Raw genomic sequence first — 17,553 nt, forward strand, 5'->3', positions numbered from 1 at the left:
CTTCTAATCTTGATGTCTCGTTTGTGCATGAAGATCCTTTGAATAAACTGCAACTCCTTGCATGCCTAAGCACCCAATAAAGAAGATCTGTGATCATTCACGATCTCAAAACGCAGTGTTCTCTGAATTTCTCTGGTGAGAGCTGTTAAATGACATGAACCATGTGACATAATCAGATTGCCATTATAATCTTTAAATTTGCATGCCGCAGGTAAAATCTTGTAATCCCCTTGGATGGATGATAAATCCTAACAGTTGAGCAAATTGGCAGAAGTTCCAGTGTCAAGCTTAAATAATGTGAGACTGTTATTAATCGTTGTCCATTCATTGTCGTTACTAATGATGCTTACTTGATGAGGAACCTTCTTTGTTGCCCGAAGGTCTGTCGTTGTTGCCCGAAGGTCTGTCGTTGTTGCTCGAAGGTCTGTCGTTGTTGCCCGAAGGTCTGTCGTTGTTGCTCGAAGGTCTGTCGTTGTTGCCCAAAGGTCTGTCGTTGTTGCTCGAAGGTCTGTCGTTGTTGCTTCAATGACTCCAACAAAAAATGTGTTTTCCAAAGAAAAACTTTCATCTTCGTCTAAATAGTTCTTTTGTGAATTTTTATTGTTATTTTTCTCAATGGATCTTACACTGACAAACATTTTCTGTGCGGAGCCAAATTGTTGACGATTTATATTGAGAAGCAAAGTGGATTAATGTTGAGTACTTTAAACAACGTTTTCCTTGAGCAGGACAATTCCCTTTAAGTAGGCTTTACCACATCTGTAGCACATCTTGACGTTGTCTCTCTGACTCATGAGTGACCTTCGCGCATGCACAGACTTCTTCTGTTGTGTCTGACATTTCTGAACTAACTGGGCATGTCCCGAGTTGGCATGTGCGTGCACAAGATAGTTGCCGTCCAGAACTTGCTTCTTTGCTGCCTGCGACACCATTTTAACTTTCTCAACCTCCTGGTGGACTTTTGCGCCTTTTTCTCGTGGATAAAATTCCAAGTATTGGTTTTTACTCTGCTCATTTGAAATGCACTTTTCGATAGCAATTTTTAGAGTTAAATCATTTTGCCGTAATAGTGCTTCTCTTAGACTTTGTCCGTTATTCCATAAATTATCTGATCTCTGATTAGAGTCGTGTAAATCTGCAAAATTAGTCTGGGCTAGAATTTTAAGATCAGTGATAAAGGTAGTGATCGATTCTACATTTTTCTGTAAACGCTTGTGAAATCTGAATTTCATTCGTTTGCATTTTGCAATCATCATCAAATTTTGCGACAATCACCTCGAATTTACGTCAATCTTTGCCATCAGCAAATATGAACAAATTATAAATTTCAATAGCTTGCTGACCTGCCAGGGGCAGAAGCAACTCTCTTCGTCTAGCTTCAGAGGCTGTTTTTAAGTTGGGAGCTCCTAAATAGAGCTGGAATTGCTGTTTAAATAACTTTCAATTAAGATTTAAGTTACTGGTAGTCTTCGGATATCTGGGAGCCAGTACTTGGTGCATCGAATTGATTTGCTGTCGAGGATCCGTTTGCTGCGATGACTTCCACAGTCAAACAGTCAGTATCAGAACATTTTCTTTTATTTTCAAATCTTTTTACTGGTTGTTCTTAAAGCTTATTTTTAACCTGGTACCATGTTATATTACTGAATTGTAATATAAATATTACTCTTTTGTCTTGCTGAGCTGTATTGAATTCTGATGACAAACAGTCAAAGTCTACCAATGACAAATTATTTATTGAGTAATATAATAATATGCTCATGGGTTCTTTCACTTAATACTTTGACTAGTAAAATAAATAAGTAAATTTAGATTAAACTAACAATTATGATAATACATTACACTTTGGTCGGCTCACGTCTTCACTGTAGCTGTTCTCCACACACACTAACTGAAGAAAGAGCGGGAAACTCCTTATATAGCTCCTGTAGTGTTGCCATCTAGCGATCATCTGTCTGTACTTACTTTACATTAACTAAACATGTATTAACACATACAGAGATCACTACAGTAAGCAGCTATATAAACCATATTCAACCCATGCCTCAAAGTTAGCAGCAGTCCAAAGCACAGAAAACTGGAAATATGTAAGGATTAAGGATTGCAACTCATTTGTAAGCCATTACGTAACAATGAGTATCTCCGGAAGTTAAATTAACTATGGATTAAGTCGTTTCTAAAAAATACATAATTAAATACGTTTTTATAATACATACTGGTACTTGTAAGCATTATTAGTGTTCAGTGGGTAGAGTCGGATCTCCGGATAGGCCTGCACATTTTCTTTCTGACACATGGAATGGTACTTCTGACAGTCCACGCTGCCCACGTTGACTGTCCCACTCAGCATCTACAAAGACAGGCCATCTGCATTAGAACTTGAAAAGTTTGAAAATTTTGACTGCAGTGAAATCTACTGGAAGCATCAGTTTTAGGTGGTTGAAGCAATGCCTGGGATTTTCCGCCCCAACCGCACAGGGGATCATGACAGATGGGAGTAGAAAAATGGGTGAAATTTTCCACTGACAAGACTTTCTGCTCCCAACAAAGTCAATGCACTTTCAAATGGCTCGCCACATTTGCCAACCCCATCTCCTCCTTGACGGGACATTAACATTCATCCCAATATCACGAGAGCATAAAAACCCATTTTACATCGGTGGGAACAACGGCATCTTATTGTTCACTCTGGATTAATAATAATCTTTATTGTCACAAGTAGGCTTACATTAACACTGCAATGAAGTTACTGTGAAAAGCCCTCGTTGCCACATTCCGGTGCCTGTCCAGGTACACGGAGGGAGAATTCAGAATGTCCAAATTATCTAACAGCACGTCTTTCGGGACTTGTGGGAGGAAATCGGAGCACTCAGAGGAAACTACGCAGACTCCGCACAGACAGTGACCCAAGCCGGAAATCGAACCTGGGACCCTGGCGGGGAAGCCATAGTGCTAACCACTATGCTACCGTGCTGCCCATATGAATATTAATGGCGGAGCACCGTGCTGCACATATGGGTTTTAATGGTGGAGCATGTTTCCTGACATGTAATGTTGAGAAGGACATTTGAATGTAAGCTCCACTTACCAGCCCGCTCCCTCAATTCCTTTACTGTTCAAAAATCTATCTTTGCCTTAAAGATGGGGCTGGTTTAGCTAGGGGCTGGTTTAGCTCACTCAGCTAAATCGCTGGCTTTTAAAGCAGACCAAGCAGGCCAGCAGCATGGTTTGATTCCCGTACCAGCCTAACCCGGACAGATGCCAGAATGTGGCGATTAGGGGCTTTTCACAGTAACTTCATTGAAGCCTACTCGTGACAATAAGCGATTTTCATTTTTCAAAACATTCACTGGGCAGAGAATTCCACAGATTACAACCTTGTGGGTGAAAAAGTTCCTCCTCAATTCAGTCCTAAATTTGGGGCAGCATGATGGCGCAATGGTTAGCATTGCTGCCTACGGCGCTGAGGCCTCGGGCTCAATCCCAGCCCCGGGTCACTGTCTGTGTGGAGTTTGCACATTCTCCCCATGTCTGTGTAGGTTTCATCCCTACAACCCAAAGATGTGCAGGTTAGGTGGATTGGCCATACTAAATTGCCCCTTAATTGAAAAACAAAATAATTGGGTACTATAAATTTATTTTAAAAAACACAGTCCTAAATTTGTTCCTCCTTACTTTGAATCTATGCCAGAGTTCTCGTTTCACCCGTCAGTAGAAACAACCTCCTTGTTTCTATCCTATCTATTCCCTTCATAATTTTCCATGTTTCTATAAGATCCCCCCCCATGCCTCTAAATTCCAATGAGTATAGTCCCAGCCTTCTTAGTAGCTCCTCATAACCCAATCCTCTCAACTCTGGAGTCAACCTGGTGAATCTCCTCTGCACCCCCTCCAGTGCCAGTGCATCCTTTCTCAAGGAGACAAAAACTGTACACAGTATTCCAGGTGTAGCCTCACCAGAACCCTATACATCTGCAACATAACCTCCCTGTTTTTAAACTCTATCTCTCTAGCAATCAATGACATTGGAAGGTGTCTAAGGAACCTTGGTGAGGTACTGCAGTGCATCTTGTAGATTGTACACAAGGCTGACACTGTTCGTCAGTGGTGGAGTGTTTGAATGTTTGTGGAAGGAAGAGCAATCAAGCGGGCTGCTTTGTCCTGGATGGTGTCGAGCCTTTTGAAAGTTGATGGAGCTGCACTCATTCAGGCAAGTGGAGAGTATTCTACTACACTTCTGACTTGTGCCTTGTAGATGGATGACAGGCATTGGGGGGGGGGGGGCAACTGAGTTACTAGCCGTAGGATTCCTAATCTTTGACCTGCCAGTATTAATGAGGCTAGTCCAGTTCAGTTCCTGATCAATGGTAACCCCCAGGATGTTGGTCGTGGGGGATTCAGCGATGGTAATGCTATTGAATGTCAAGGGGTGGTAGTTAGATCCTCTCTTGTAGGAGATGGCCATTGCCTGGCACAAATGTAACTTGCCACTTGTCAACCCAAGCCTGGATATTGTCCAGGTCTTGCTGCATTTGGATGTGGACTGCTTCATTATCTGAGGAGTTGTGAACGGTGCTGCACATCGTGCAGTCATCCTTAAACATCCCCACTTCTAACCTTATGATGGAAGGGAGATCATTGATGAAACAGCTGAAGATGGTTTGGCCGAGGACACTACCCTGAGGAACTCCTGCAATGATGTCGTGGAGTTGAGATGATTGACCTCCAACCACCACAACCATCTTCCTTTGTGCCATGCATGACTCCAACTTGCACATTCGCAATAATTTGTACCATCAACTCATTTACCTCGTTTTGAATGCTACGAGCATTCAGGTAAAGTGCCCTTATGCTAGTTTTTATACCTTCTTTTTGAATCCTAACACCTCCATTAATAATATCTCCTGTGTTCTTCTTCCCTTTAATTTTTTTCATAATTTTCCATGTCGTTGAACCCACCTCCCCACATGCTAACCTGCTGCTTTGCTTCCCATTAACCATTATACTTCCTTTACTTTTAATCTTCGCTTCCCCCGCCCCTTGCTAGTTTAGTCCCTGTGACCACCCTATTTATCCTTTCCACTAGAACACTGGTTCCACATCGGCTCAGGTGAAGACTGTCCCAATAGTACAGATCCCTCCTGTTCCAATACTGATGCACATGCCCCAAGAAATGAAACCCCTCTTTCCCACACCACTCCTTTAGCCACGTATTTACTTTCCTAATTTTCTCATCCCTATGCCAATGCGCACGTGGCTTGGGTAGTAATCCAGAGATTATAACCCTTGAGGATCTGCCTTTCTACTTTTGCTACCGAAGCAGGTAACCTTACATTTATCCACATTTCCCTGCATCTGTCATGCATATGTCCTCTCACTCAACCTGTCCAGATCCTGCTGATGCATCTCTGTATCCTCCTCACAGCTCACCCTCCCACCCAACTTTGTATCATCTGCAAATTTGGAGATAATACTTTTAGCTCCCTCGTCCAAATCATTAATATATAATGTGAACAGTTTGGGTCCTCGCTCAGATCCGTGCGGTTCCCCACCAGTCACTGCCTGCCAATCAGAAAAAGACCATTTATTCCAACTCGTTGCTTCCTGTCTGCTGACCAACTTTCTAAACATCTCAAGGAACTACCCGTAATCACGTGCTTTGACTTTACATATTAACCGGCTATGAGACCTTGTCGAAAGCCTTCTGAAAGTCTAAATAAATCACATCCACCGGTCCTCCCTCGTCAACACTACTAGCTATATCTTCAAAGAATTTTAGTAGATTTGGCAAGCGTGATTTTCCTTTTGTAAATCCATGCTGCCTTTGTCTGATTGCACCACTGCTTTCCAAATGATGTGCTATGAAATCCTTGATAATGGATCCAGCAACCGGATGGCACGGCAGCACAGTGAGTACTGTTGCTTCACAGTTCCAGGGTCCCAGGTTCGATTCCCGGCTTGGGTCACTGTCTGTGTGGAGTCTGCACGTTCTCCCAGTGTCTGCGTGGGTTTCCTCCGGGTGCTCCGGTTCCTCCCACAATCCAAAGATTAGGTGGATTGGCCATGCTAAATTGCCCTTAGTGTCCAAAAAAAGGTTAGGTGGGGTTGCTGGGTTATGGGGATAGGGTGGAGTTGTAGGCACCGGGGGCCGGTGCAAACTCGATGGGCCACACGGCACTGCGCTGTAAATACTATGATTCTATAATTATTTGTTCTCTCTGTACCTCCCTTTTTAAATAGCAGGGTTACATTCACTATCCTCCAATCTGTAGGAACCATCCCAGAATCCAAAGGATTTTGGAAAATGACCACCGATGGATCTCAGGGGTGTATCACAAGCAAGGTTCTACCTACCAGATCAGCTGTAAGGTGGATGGGCTGAGGGAGGGGCCACAGGGCAAGGCCTCCACCAGAAAAGGGTGCAAATGGGCAGGCTGTGGAATGGGCTGCAGGGCAAGGCTTCCACTAGGGAAGGGATGAAAGTGGATGCATTCAACCATATGACTCATGGGGTTCGGGTTGGCAACATCATCCTCTGGGCTAGAACAGGGAGAAATGTCTGAGACATAAGCAGGCTGGGGACAGAGTTGGAAGATGACAGACTGACGAGGACCATCCCATGTAAATAAACTGTCATTCCTGCACAACATATTGCATGAAAGGCATGGTTGCTGCAGTGCGTGCCTCAGTCTGGCAGATTTCGGTTTCAATAATGGGTCGGGGTTGACACATTCACAGTCAGGGTAAGTGCTCGATGGTTAAAAGGAACAGTAGGGCCAGGGATGCTCAAACTTTCACTGTGCAATAGAGCTCAAGAAGGGGTGGATGATTTGCAGTGTGGGGTTGGGTGGCTGGCCGTGATACTCTGCTATTGGACCACTTGCTCAAAATAGTATTCCAAGCCGTCCACAAAAGGAGGCTGCCACCCGCCGCTGTACACCGGCGCCCCCTCCGCCCCACACCAGACGGCGACCGTAAGCCACCTGCCAGCAGTCTGCTCGCACCCTACCCTGAACATGCCGACACCCATACCACCTGTCATGGCTGGTGCACTGGCCACAGAGGCCACCAGCTCCCCACTCCCTTTGGCGCATGTGTCTGACTGCCAAACACTTCGCACTTGCTGTCTCTCTCTCCACCTCCACCCAAGGAAACGATGACGCACAATTACAGGGAGACAGCAGACCAGAGGGGAACTGCTGGACCTGCGGCCCCTCACCGTTGCAGTGCTGGGCACTGTACCTGGTCGGTGGGCCCAGAGAGAGGGCAGTCGCTGAGGCGAATGTCGGCATCGGGCAGCAAGTGAACCCCCACTGAGTTGCAGTATCTCCAAGGCACGCATGGCACAATCCCCACCACCCCACACCACCCCAACCTCCGATCCAACTTTGCGTCACGCCTGGTGTTTTGCAGGATCACCTGGCAAGGAGCCGGGCCCTTCAGGTGACCCCCGCCCTGGCCACAACCCCAAAAAAATACCACCGACCAGGCAGCAGCAGACAGTGACACGAGCCCCAGACGCCATTCCATGAAATCCTAGAGCACCAGTCTGCAGAAGACACTGATTTTCTGAAACAGCTGTCTCCAACACTCTACCATCTCAGAGACACTCATCTTGGTTGTGCACTTTATTGAAAAGGCTTCTGAGGTACTATCCGGTACGCACCACACATGTGGAGCATATCAGGTGGAGGTAGAAACCCCCAAGTGGGAGGGGGGGGGGGGGGGGGGGGGGGGGGGGGGGGGGGGGAGTCGTAGGGTGTCCCGAACACAGGAACTAGCTGCCATCCAGACGGTCTCGGGCTTCTGGAAACAGCAGCCCCATAAATGCTGGAGATACAGACACAGAGTCGGGGATGACATGATTGGTTGTCAGCAACCATTCAGCACCTGCAGGGGCAGGAGATGGTGCCAATCATGGATGCTACCCAGATTGTGGTTGAGGCCATGGGGACGAAAGTATCAGCCATGGATCAGAATGTCCAAGGCCTGGGACACTCTGTGCGACCGGTGGCCGAGGGACAGGGCAGGCTTGGCAGCTATGTACCAGGGCCACTTGGATATTGCAGCGGCACTCCAGAGCTTGTCCCATTTATGACGAGTCATGGCTGTAATGTCGATGGCATTGCCCCGGCTCTGGCTGACCTGAGACAGTCCCAGAGGGACCTGGCATAGTCCCGCTGCTCGATTACCGAGAGCATGGAGATCCTGGTCAAGATGAGAGCAGGCCTCCAGGACTAGCTGCGCCAGGTGGTGGAGCTCGCCCCAGCCATACCACCGTTTCAAGGAGTAGCCTGGGGCTCATCAGGCACCCTGAGGGAGGTGTAGGTGATGGGGCCCAGCACGCTGACCCCAGCAGATGGGGGTGCTGGAACACCACAGTGCCTCTACCCTCCTGTCCCTGGTGCAGCAGAAGGGCTGCGGGCAGAATAGGGTGGCACCATCTGGAACCTGGAACACCCGAGAGACTGCAGGGCAGTCCAAGCCTGGTCGCTCCAGAGGACGGCCTCCAAGGGGACCCAGGTCACAAGGTGGGAATCACAGCAGGCCGCCTCCACATCTGACGTACCGCCTGGTGATCCACCTAGACGAAGCGTTAGGGCCTGCAAGGCCAGAAAGGTGGACACCAATTAAGTTGGCACGGGTGCAGAAAATAGGATAGTGTTCGGGGTAGGGCACAGATTTGTACAAAAATGTTCACCTTTTCACAATAAACACCTGTGCACAAACATTTCAATCTTCCTCAGTGTTTGGTCAGAAGGGTGTGATGGTTAGGTTGGTCTGGGCTGACTGCGGACGGGCGCTGGGGGTGGGGTGGGGTGGTAGGGAGATGGGCGGCATTGGAGGTGGGAACAAGCCAGGCCCCCAGTTCAGCCACAGCTCACCTCCCCGGTATTCGGCCCCACTCCACCCCAATCCCTTTCCACCTCAGCCACCCCAAGGGTATGGTGGGACCGTGTGATGGAATGATCAGCTTGCATGCAGGGATCGCCCAGGTGGGCGGTGCATAGTGCTACCGTGGACAGGAGTCAGGCGTGATCGAATGACGCAGAGCACCAGAACTCGTCTTGGAGCTGGCCCTTATGATCCTCCATCCCATGGACCTGACCCACTGTTACTGCCAACCCAGGGCCCGCAGGCCACAGTGAGGCAGGTAGGAATCATGGATGGGGTTGCAGTTGCTGCGGGGGGGGAATTGGAGGGGGTGGTTGGCTGGGGGTAGGGGGTATTGTGGGGGTGAGATGGGATGTTCCTGTCACTGGCCAGGCCCCAGATGAAACTGGAGGCAATTAGAGTGACCTGGCTCAGGTCAGCCAGAGCAGGGGCAATGCCATCGACATTACAGTCATGACTCGTCGTAACTGGGCCAAGCTCTGGAGCGCCGCTGCAATATCCAGGTGGCCCTGGTACATATGTGTGCCCTGGCACACACATTGTGTGGGGCTGGTTTAGCTCACAAGGCTAAATCGCTGGCTTTTAAAAGCAGACCAAGCAGGCCAGCAGCACGGTTCGATTCTCGTACCAGCATCCCCGGACAGGCGCCGGAATGTGGCGACTAGGGGCTTTTCACAGTAACTTCATTGAAGCCTACTCGTGACAATAAGCGATTTTCATTTTTTTTCATTGTGTGGCCTCCTGTACCTGCCATGACCCCATGATTTGCCCATCCTGGCACTCATCTGCATCCTCATCGGCTGAGGCCTGGCATTCATCCTCCTCCTCCAGCATGTCGCCCGTCTGTCGCACAATATTGTGGAGAACACAGCAGGCTACCACGATGTGGGAGACTATTCTAGCGCTATTCTCCAGGGTACCCCCAGAACAATCCAAGTGCCTGAACCGCATCTTCAGGATGCCCATGCACTGCTCGATCATGGCCCTGGTCGCAGCATGGGCAACGTTGTAGTGGGTTTCCGCGTCGGTCTATGGCTTACAGGTAGGCGGCATCAACCATGACCGCAATGGATAACCCAATTCTCCCAGCATCCAACCCCTCACCCGGGAGTGCGCCTAGGTGTCGGAAACCGTTGAGTGTGCCAGGAAGAAGGCATTGTGCGCACTGCCTGGGTATCGGGTGCAGATGTGCAGGATGTGCATGTCGTGGTCACACACCTGCTGTATGTTCATCGAGTGGAACACCTTTCGGTTTGTGAAAACCAGCCCATCATGTGCTGGTTCACGTCGTGGCCATGCAATTACCATGTACTTGGGGCATCTAGGCAATGACAGCGAACCCCACTACCCGAGCATCCTGATGGGCTCGGTTCATATTGAATTTAATATATTGCGCCAACATGGCATACAGGGCCTCTGTGGCTGCGCGGATGGCCCTGTGCACCAAGGTCTGAAGATTCCAGATGGGTTGCCACTCGGTGCCTGGAAGGACCCTGTGGCGAAAATATTCATGATGACCGTCACCTTGATGTCCACCAGTTATTTGCGGGTGGGGGGGGGATTGATGGGAGGTTAGGGTAGGTGCATCCATATGACCGGTGTCACTCTGTGCAACCACGGACCACGGTGGTCGATCAGTGGGATGCACAGCAAGGTGGTTGTCTTGCAGGCCGTGGCAATAGCGGTCCGCACTTGGACAACACCCTGGTCCCAGGGGTCGCCCGAAGCCATGACTTATCCCCTGGTCATCCACCGTTACATCCCCCCCCCCCCCCCCCCCCCGCAGATGCCCCATTTCCCTCAGCTAGCCATGCAAGTGGCAGGACTAGTCAGACTGACTGTGTCAACAAGTCAGTGGTTTAAATATATAACGACTACCAAAGCAGAGTTTTAGTGAAGGGGTTATCCTATCAGATGTGGTCTTCTGCATCATATTAATAATTATTGAACTTTACTTGAATGATCCACAATGCAGAAACAGGGTCAGTTTGGCAACTGTCTTCTAGCAGGTCTTGGAAACCATTTCCAGCATAATGAGGCTAGATAACACAGGATAGCTGCTCGCACCTGCATGAACCATGCTGAATTTGCCTTACATAGCAAATTTTACTGTGCAGAAAAGATGCAAGTTAAAATTTGAATTAACAAATTATTCAAATTAAAGGTCTTGAATAAAGTGGCAAATTAACAAAGCTTTTTAAATAGGAGACAGGTTTAGCATAAATCCAATTGAATTAACAGAAAATATAAATTAAGTACATTTTAGTTGGCAGGTTCTTAGGCCCCAGTTATTCATAATCCATATCAATGAGTTGGATGTGGAAACAAATATATTATTTATAAGTTTGCTGATGACACAAAATTAGGCGGCCATGTGAGTTGTGAAGAGGATGTAAAGAGGCTTCAAGGGGCTTTAGACAGGCTAAGTGCGTGGACGGGAACATGGCAAATGGAATATAAAGTGGAAACATGTAAAGTTATCCACCTTGATAGGAAAAACAGAAATGCAGAGCATTTCTTAAATGGTGAGAGATTAAGTGGTGATTCTATAGGGACCTGGGTGTTCTTGCTCATGTCACTGCAAATCAACATGCAGGTACAGCAAACAATTCGGAAGGCAAATGTATGTTGGTCTTTGTTGCAAAGGGATTGGAGTACACACGTAATAGAGTCTTGCTACAATTGCACTGAGCCTTGGTAAGACCTCACCTAGAATACCATATACAGTTTTATCTAAGAAAGGGTATATTTGCCATACAGCAAAGGATCACCAGACTAAATTATGAGATGACGGGATTGACCTATGAGGAATAATTGAGGAGACAGGACCTACATTCTAGAATAGGGACCCAGTTTAAGAATAAGAGGTAGGCCATTTCAGACCGCGATGCAGAGGGATTTATTTTTCAGAGGATGGTGAATCTTTGAAATTCTCTACCATAGAAAATTATGGAGGCTTAGTCATCGAGTATATTCAAGCCAGAGATCAATAGATTTCTAGATATCAAAGGTATCAAGGGATATAGGTGGAGATAGTGTGGGAAAATGGCATTGAGATTAAAGATCAGCCACAATCTAGTTGAATGGTGGAGCAGGCTCGAGGGATACATTAGTCTAATCTTGCTGCTATTTCCTTTCTGCTCCTGTATTTTCAAATTAACGTCACCTTCTCTTCAAAGAAAGTCTGTCCAATTCACTAACTGATCATGAGCAAAGCCTGTCCAATTCTCTAACTGGTCACGAGCAGCACAGTAGCACAGTGGTTAGCACTGTTGCTTCACAGTTCCAGGGTCCCAGATTCGATTCCCGGCTTGGGTCACTCTCTGTGCGGAGTCTGCATGTTCTCCCTGTGTCTGCGTGGGTTTCCTCCGGGTGCTCCGGTTTCCTCCCACAAGTCCAAAAGATGTGGGGCGGAATTCTCCGCTCCCCACGTGGTGTGGGAGAATCATGGGAGGGCCTCCCGACATTTTTTACGCCCCCCCTGGCGCCCCCAGCGATTCTCCCCCCGCCCGCTCAGAAAAATCGCCGCTCGCCGTTCTTCACGGCGAACGGCGATTCTCCGAGCCCGATGGGCCGAGCGGCCGTCCCTTCACGCCCGTTTCAACACGGCAGCAACCACACCCGATTGCTGCATTTGTGAAACGGGTGCCAGATGCCCGTTTGGGGCATCTAGGGGCCCGATTGGGATGGGAGCACCATGACTGTGCTCAGGAGGGGCAGGCCCGCGATCGGTGCCCACCGATCGTCGGGCCAGCGTCCAGAACGGACGCACTCTTTCCCCTCCGCCGCCCGGCAAGATCAAGCTGCCACGTCTTGCCGGGCGGCTGACGAGAAAGACGGCCACCACGCATGCGCGGGTTCGTGCCGTCTGCGCGATGAAGTCATCCGCGCATGCGCGGGTTGCAACTGGCAACCCGCGCATGCGCGTATATGACTTCACATTCTCGGCGCGACGAGGTCGCTGCCGAGAAAGATGGAGGCCCGCTCCTAGCCCCCCCGGGTGGGGGTGAATTAGGTGCGTGGAGCGGGCTCCGAGGCCGTCATGAACCTCGGCCGAGTTCACGGCGGTCTTCACGAATTCGGCCCCCTGCGGAGAATTCCGCCCGTGCTATTAGGTGAATTAGACATTCTGAATTCTCCCTCCGTGTACCCGAACAGGCGCTGGAATGTGGCAACTAGGGACTTTTCACAGTAACTTCACTGCAGTGTTAATGTAAGCTTACCTGTGACAATAAAGATTATTATTAAATAGCTCTGTTTAAACAGTTCTGTGCCTGGACTTTGGCATTTGTTCAGATTTTTACAAACTAATCTTTTGCTTTAAAATTGATTTGATAAGTCAAGCCTATGGAGGTGCAAATAAGGCAACATTCATGCGTGACTCTTTCACATATGACCCTTGGAACACAAGTCAGTTAACAGACTGACTAGACACTGACATAAATGTCTATGAATTGGGAAAGAACATGTTCAGTTCCGCCATTAACATTGTAACATCATTTACACAGATCATTTGATACAAGTCTATGTTCTAAGTTTTCATGACTATTAAGCCACTTAATGGCAAAGTGTGAAATAAAAGGTCAAGTCAGGAAGCTTTCCAGCTCAGCAAACTTTTGTCCTTTAAAAAAGCCCCACCTGCCTTATTTGCATTCTGGGGAGGCGGGAAAAGGAAGGAGTTGGATCCACCAATTCAAGAGCTAGGCCGAAGATGGCAATGTGCAGATGGTGAGGCTGGCAGGCTGAAACATATACCTTTATTTAGTGAGACATCAGCCCAGGTTTAATGAAGAAGATCAGGTCCTGAAATCCTTCACCCATCCCACATGCCTTCCATACTTCCTCATACATCCCATGCCTTCTCCATATCCCCCAGAACCCTGTTAAGATAAGTAGCTTTTAGATTTTGAAATTCAGCCAAGTAATGTCCCCAGCTATGAAAATAATCGATTATGAATGGAAACAAAGGAGACAGATTTATTTCCCTAACTTACATCAGACATCCTGTAACTCAGTGTAATCCAGAAGCAAGTGTCTGCTTCTTTTTCCTTAAGTGAAAGCTTTTTGAATTTAAAAAGTCTGGGCATATGGATCACTTACAAAGCACTAGAGTCCTCAAGAGCTGTTTACTTCAGTTTTGAATGCTCTGTACACATTTTCCAAATGGAAAAGTACTCTCAATCACTTACACAATGCGGATATTTCAATGACCAACTAATCTTTACAGTAGAGCCATATAATCAATTGCTGTGTTTAAAGAAATCTAATTTACAATGCAGAGACCAACTGTTCTAATTTTTATTTTGTATCTCAAAGCCTGCCAATGAATAGAATTCCAGGAGCAGGTGGCTCTTTCTTTGGGGTTGGCCACTTGGGACTAGGCACCTAACATCTAATAACAGGAGGGACATTATCCATTAAAATTGGGGTGGAGGAAGTTTGAAATTCCTGGCCCTCGAATGGAGACAGCAAGGGTGATGGTGATAGTGGCAGGCTGACTGCCTGCACCTGTATTCCCTCCTGCAAAAACTGCCAGAAATGGGAATGGGAGCAGGACACTTAGTATCAGGTCTTTGCTGCCTTGTTTGTCAATTTAAAAGTTTCCCCAATCTCTGCGGAAATTCAGGTTGTAGTCTTTTTGAATGAAGGCGTACTCAATTCACATCAGATTTGGATAATCCAATTTAGTCAATACAATATAATCATTTGGTAGTACAGAACTGGAGTATTGCTGAATCTAGATCATCTTGCATGCATGAGAAAATCTCACCAATTATCTTGGCGAATGCAAAACAAAAATCTTAGGTGCCATCTCTTTTTTTCAGCAATACTGATACGATTTGCTTCCAATGTAATTTTGTTCGAAGCACGCAATGAAATTCAAAATCAGTTTTCAACTGATCAGAATATAATTTAAAAACATTTTTCAAATAACTTTGTACCATTTACTAAATAAGAAACTCATGCAAGTAATTGGTAATTTACTTTAGTTCGGGCAAAAACAGTTTGAACAAAAACAATTTGAAGAAAAGTCTTTTTACAGGATTCCCCTTTTGGGCGGGTGCAAAGGGACAAATATTTTTCTTACCCTGGCCATTCTCTTCCATTCTGGCATTAAAGCTTGGCAAGGGCCACACCATGGAGCATAGAAATCCACCATCCAAATTTCATCTTGTGCTCTCCTTCTAACTAATCCTTCAAAGTTCTCTGGTGTTAGTGCAATTACTGAGGGATTCATGAGATCCTACTCAAACAATAAAAACAAACAATATAAATCAGTAGCAAATTTAAAAATCATTATTAAAGCAAATAACTTTGTGTAAAAACTTCATACCTGAATGAACTCCAAAAGTTGATCAGCTGTATGATGGCCTTCATATTCGTGAACATTAGATTGATTGAATATTAATGTTGTTGGATAAGCTTGGATGCCATGCTTGAAAAGCAATACAAAAATAATATATTTTTAAACTTAAATATTTTTCATCAAGCCCAACTTCTTCTCCGAACCTCCCCTAAACTGCTTTCTTCTCCTCCTGGCGGAGAGAAGCAACTCCAATCAAAAATCAAGAATGAAAGCTTGGTCACTGGTATATTATCTCTCTTCATCCTCTTTGACCACAACACACTCTTCCAATGCCTCTCCTCAATCATCCAGTACAATGGAACTGCCCTGACTTGATTTTGCTCCTCTTTATTTGATTTTAAGAACCCCTTCAGCTTTGACTTATCTTCCTGTCCAGCTACCTCTAAGCTCCAACAAGGATCTACCCTTGGTATTTGCTGAACACTGGCAACATCAACCACAAGCATGGGTCAGCTTCAGTATGGATGCGGCACGGTTGCAGTGGTTAGCACTGCTGCCTCACAGCTCCAGGGTCCAATTCTGGCCTCGGGTGACTGTGTGGAGTTTGCACTTTCTCCTAGGGTCTGCGTGGGTTTCTTCCCGGTGCTCTGGTTTCCTCCCACAGTCCAAAGATGTGCAGTTTAGGTGGATTGGCCATGCTAAATTGCCCCTTAGTATCCAAAAGGTTTGGTGCTGCTATGGGGATAAGGTGGAGGCGTGGGCTTACGTAGGGTGTTCTTTCCAAGGGCTGGCGCAGACTCGATGGGCCAAATAGCATCCTTCTGCACTGTAAATTCTATGGAACTAGCATGTTCACCACAGTCCATGATTTTGCAGAGCAATGGTATGAGAATACCACCTCAGCGATGCTCCTGGCATCAGTGGGACACAGGCATGGTTCTGCACTGGTGAAACCACTTAGCTTCTAAGAGAATCCCGCCCTATGTTTCGAAGAATAAAAGATATTAAATTGAAACATATAAAATTCTTAAGGCGCTTGAAAGCGTAAATGCTGGAAAAATGTTTTCCCTGGCTGGGGAATCTAGAACATGAAGTCAAAGAATTAGAATAGACACCCATTTAGGACAAAGATGGAGAGACATTTCTAAAGCATTGTGGAGTATATTCAAGGCAGAGACAACATAGTTTTGGGAACTAACGGTTATAGAGATAGTGCAAGAAGGTTGAGATGAGGTAGGTCAGCCATGACCTTGTTGAACGGCAAAACACTGTCAAAAGGGCTAAATGACCTACTCCTATTTATTATGTTCTTAAAGGCCTCAAATTTTAAAGTTCACAGCTCTTGTTCAAATCTCTTCATAGCCTTAGTCCTCCTAATCTCAAACATACCCACACACAATAAAACTAGCTCTACAAAACTCTCCTCCTGATAAATACCAGTTTTCTTCTTTCTCACCCCTACTAATGGCTGACGTGCTTCAGCTGCCTAGGGGCCTTGTACTGTAGAATTCGATTTGTAGGGAATGCCTTTCCAAATTTCTAAAAACCAAGCACTTGGCCATTCCATTTACTTTCTTTTTTTTTAAATGTAGAACTCGGTGAAGGACTTTTGGGCCATATTTTAGATTAAATGCGCTTTTTAAATGTAATTTGTTATTGTTAAACACTAGTAAGGAAAATGTTCATACTCACTGTGTTGCACAGACTCTCATGGATTGTACAATCCAATGTTCCGAACTTAAGTTGACCAACCAATTGTTTGGAAGCTTTACGCAGTTCAGGCAAAAGGGCACGACAAGGAGGACACCACTGAAAATGTTGAAGACATATTTTAGCTTTCAGTCACAGATAACATCAATAAATTATGTACAAAATATCTTATATTGATTACGTAATTTATCATAGCTACATACAAACAGCATATGTGGAAAGGACCCATTGAGTTTAATTGATATTTGTGATTTGTCAGTATATCTCTAGTGAATCTTTAATGAATTTCCATAGCAAAATCATTGTGAGCAAATGCAAATGTTTGCTCCATACAAATAACTGACATCAGATATAGTATTGGATTTGCTGTAGTCTCATTCAAAGTAAAATAGATAGAAACTTTGTGATTAGCCTCGTCGTTTTAAAAAAAATTTAGAGTACCCAATTATTTATTTTCCAATTCAGGGGCAACATAATGCGGCCAATCCACCTAACCTGCACATCTTTAGGTTGTGGGGAGTCCACGCAGACACAGAGAGACTGTGCAAACTCCAGACGGACAGTGACCCAGGACCAGGATTCGAACTCGGGTCCTCAGTGCTAACCACTGTGCCACGTGTAATCCTAGATCCTAGCCTCGG

General features: G+C 46.3%; 1 protein-coding gene across 1 annotated transcript in view; it reads right to left on the reverse strand.

The window, feature by feature from the left end:
* The window catches only part of dnajc10 (DnaJ (Hsp40) homolog, subfamily C, member 10), a 75,726-nt gene that overhangs the window by 20,431 nt on the left and 37,742 nt on the right, over positions 1–17,553 (reverse strand). Inside the window, exons 14-17 of the mRNA XM_038790285.1 lie at positions 16,895–17,011; positions 15,230–15,331; positions 14,984–15,139; positions 2,217–2,350 (exon numbers count right to left, since the gene is read on the reverse strand). Of these exons, the coding sequence (XP_038646213.1) occupies positions 2,217–2,350; positions 14,984–15,139; positions 15,230–15,331; positions 16,895–17,011 (509 nt within the window). The remainder of the gene's footprint in view (positions 1–2,216; positions 2,351–14,983; positions 15,140–15,229; positions 15,332–16,894; positions 17,012–17,553) is intronic.

The sequence above is a fragment of the Scyliorhinus canicula genome, chromosome 2 (assembly GCF_902713615.1).
Source record: "Scyliorhinus canicula chromosome 2, sScyCan1.1, whole genome shotgun sequence".
Classification (NCBI taxonomy): Eukaryota; Metazoa; Chordata; class Chondrichthyes; order Carcharhiniformes; family Scyliorhinidae; genus Scyliorhinus; species Scyliorhinus canicula.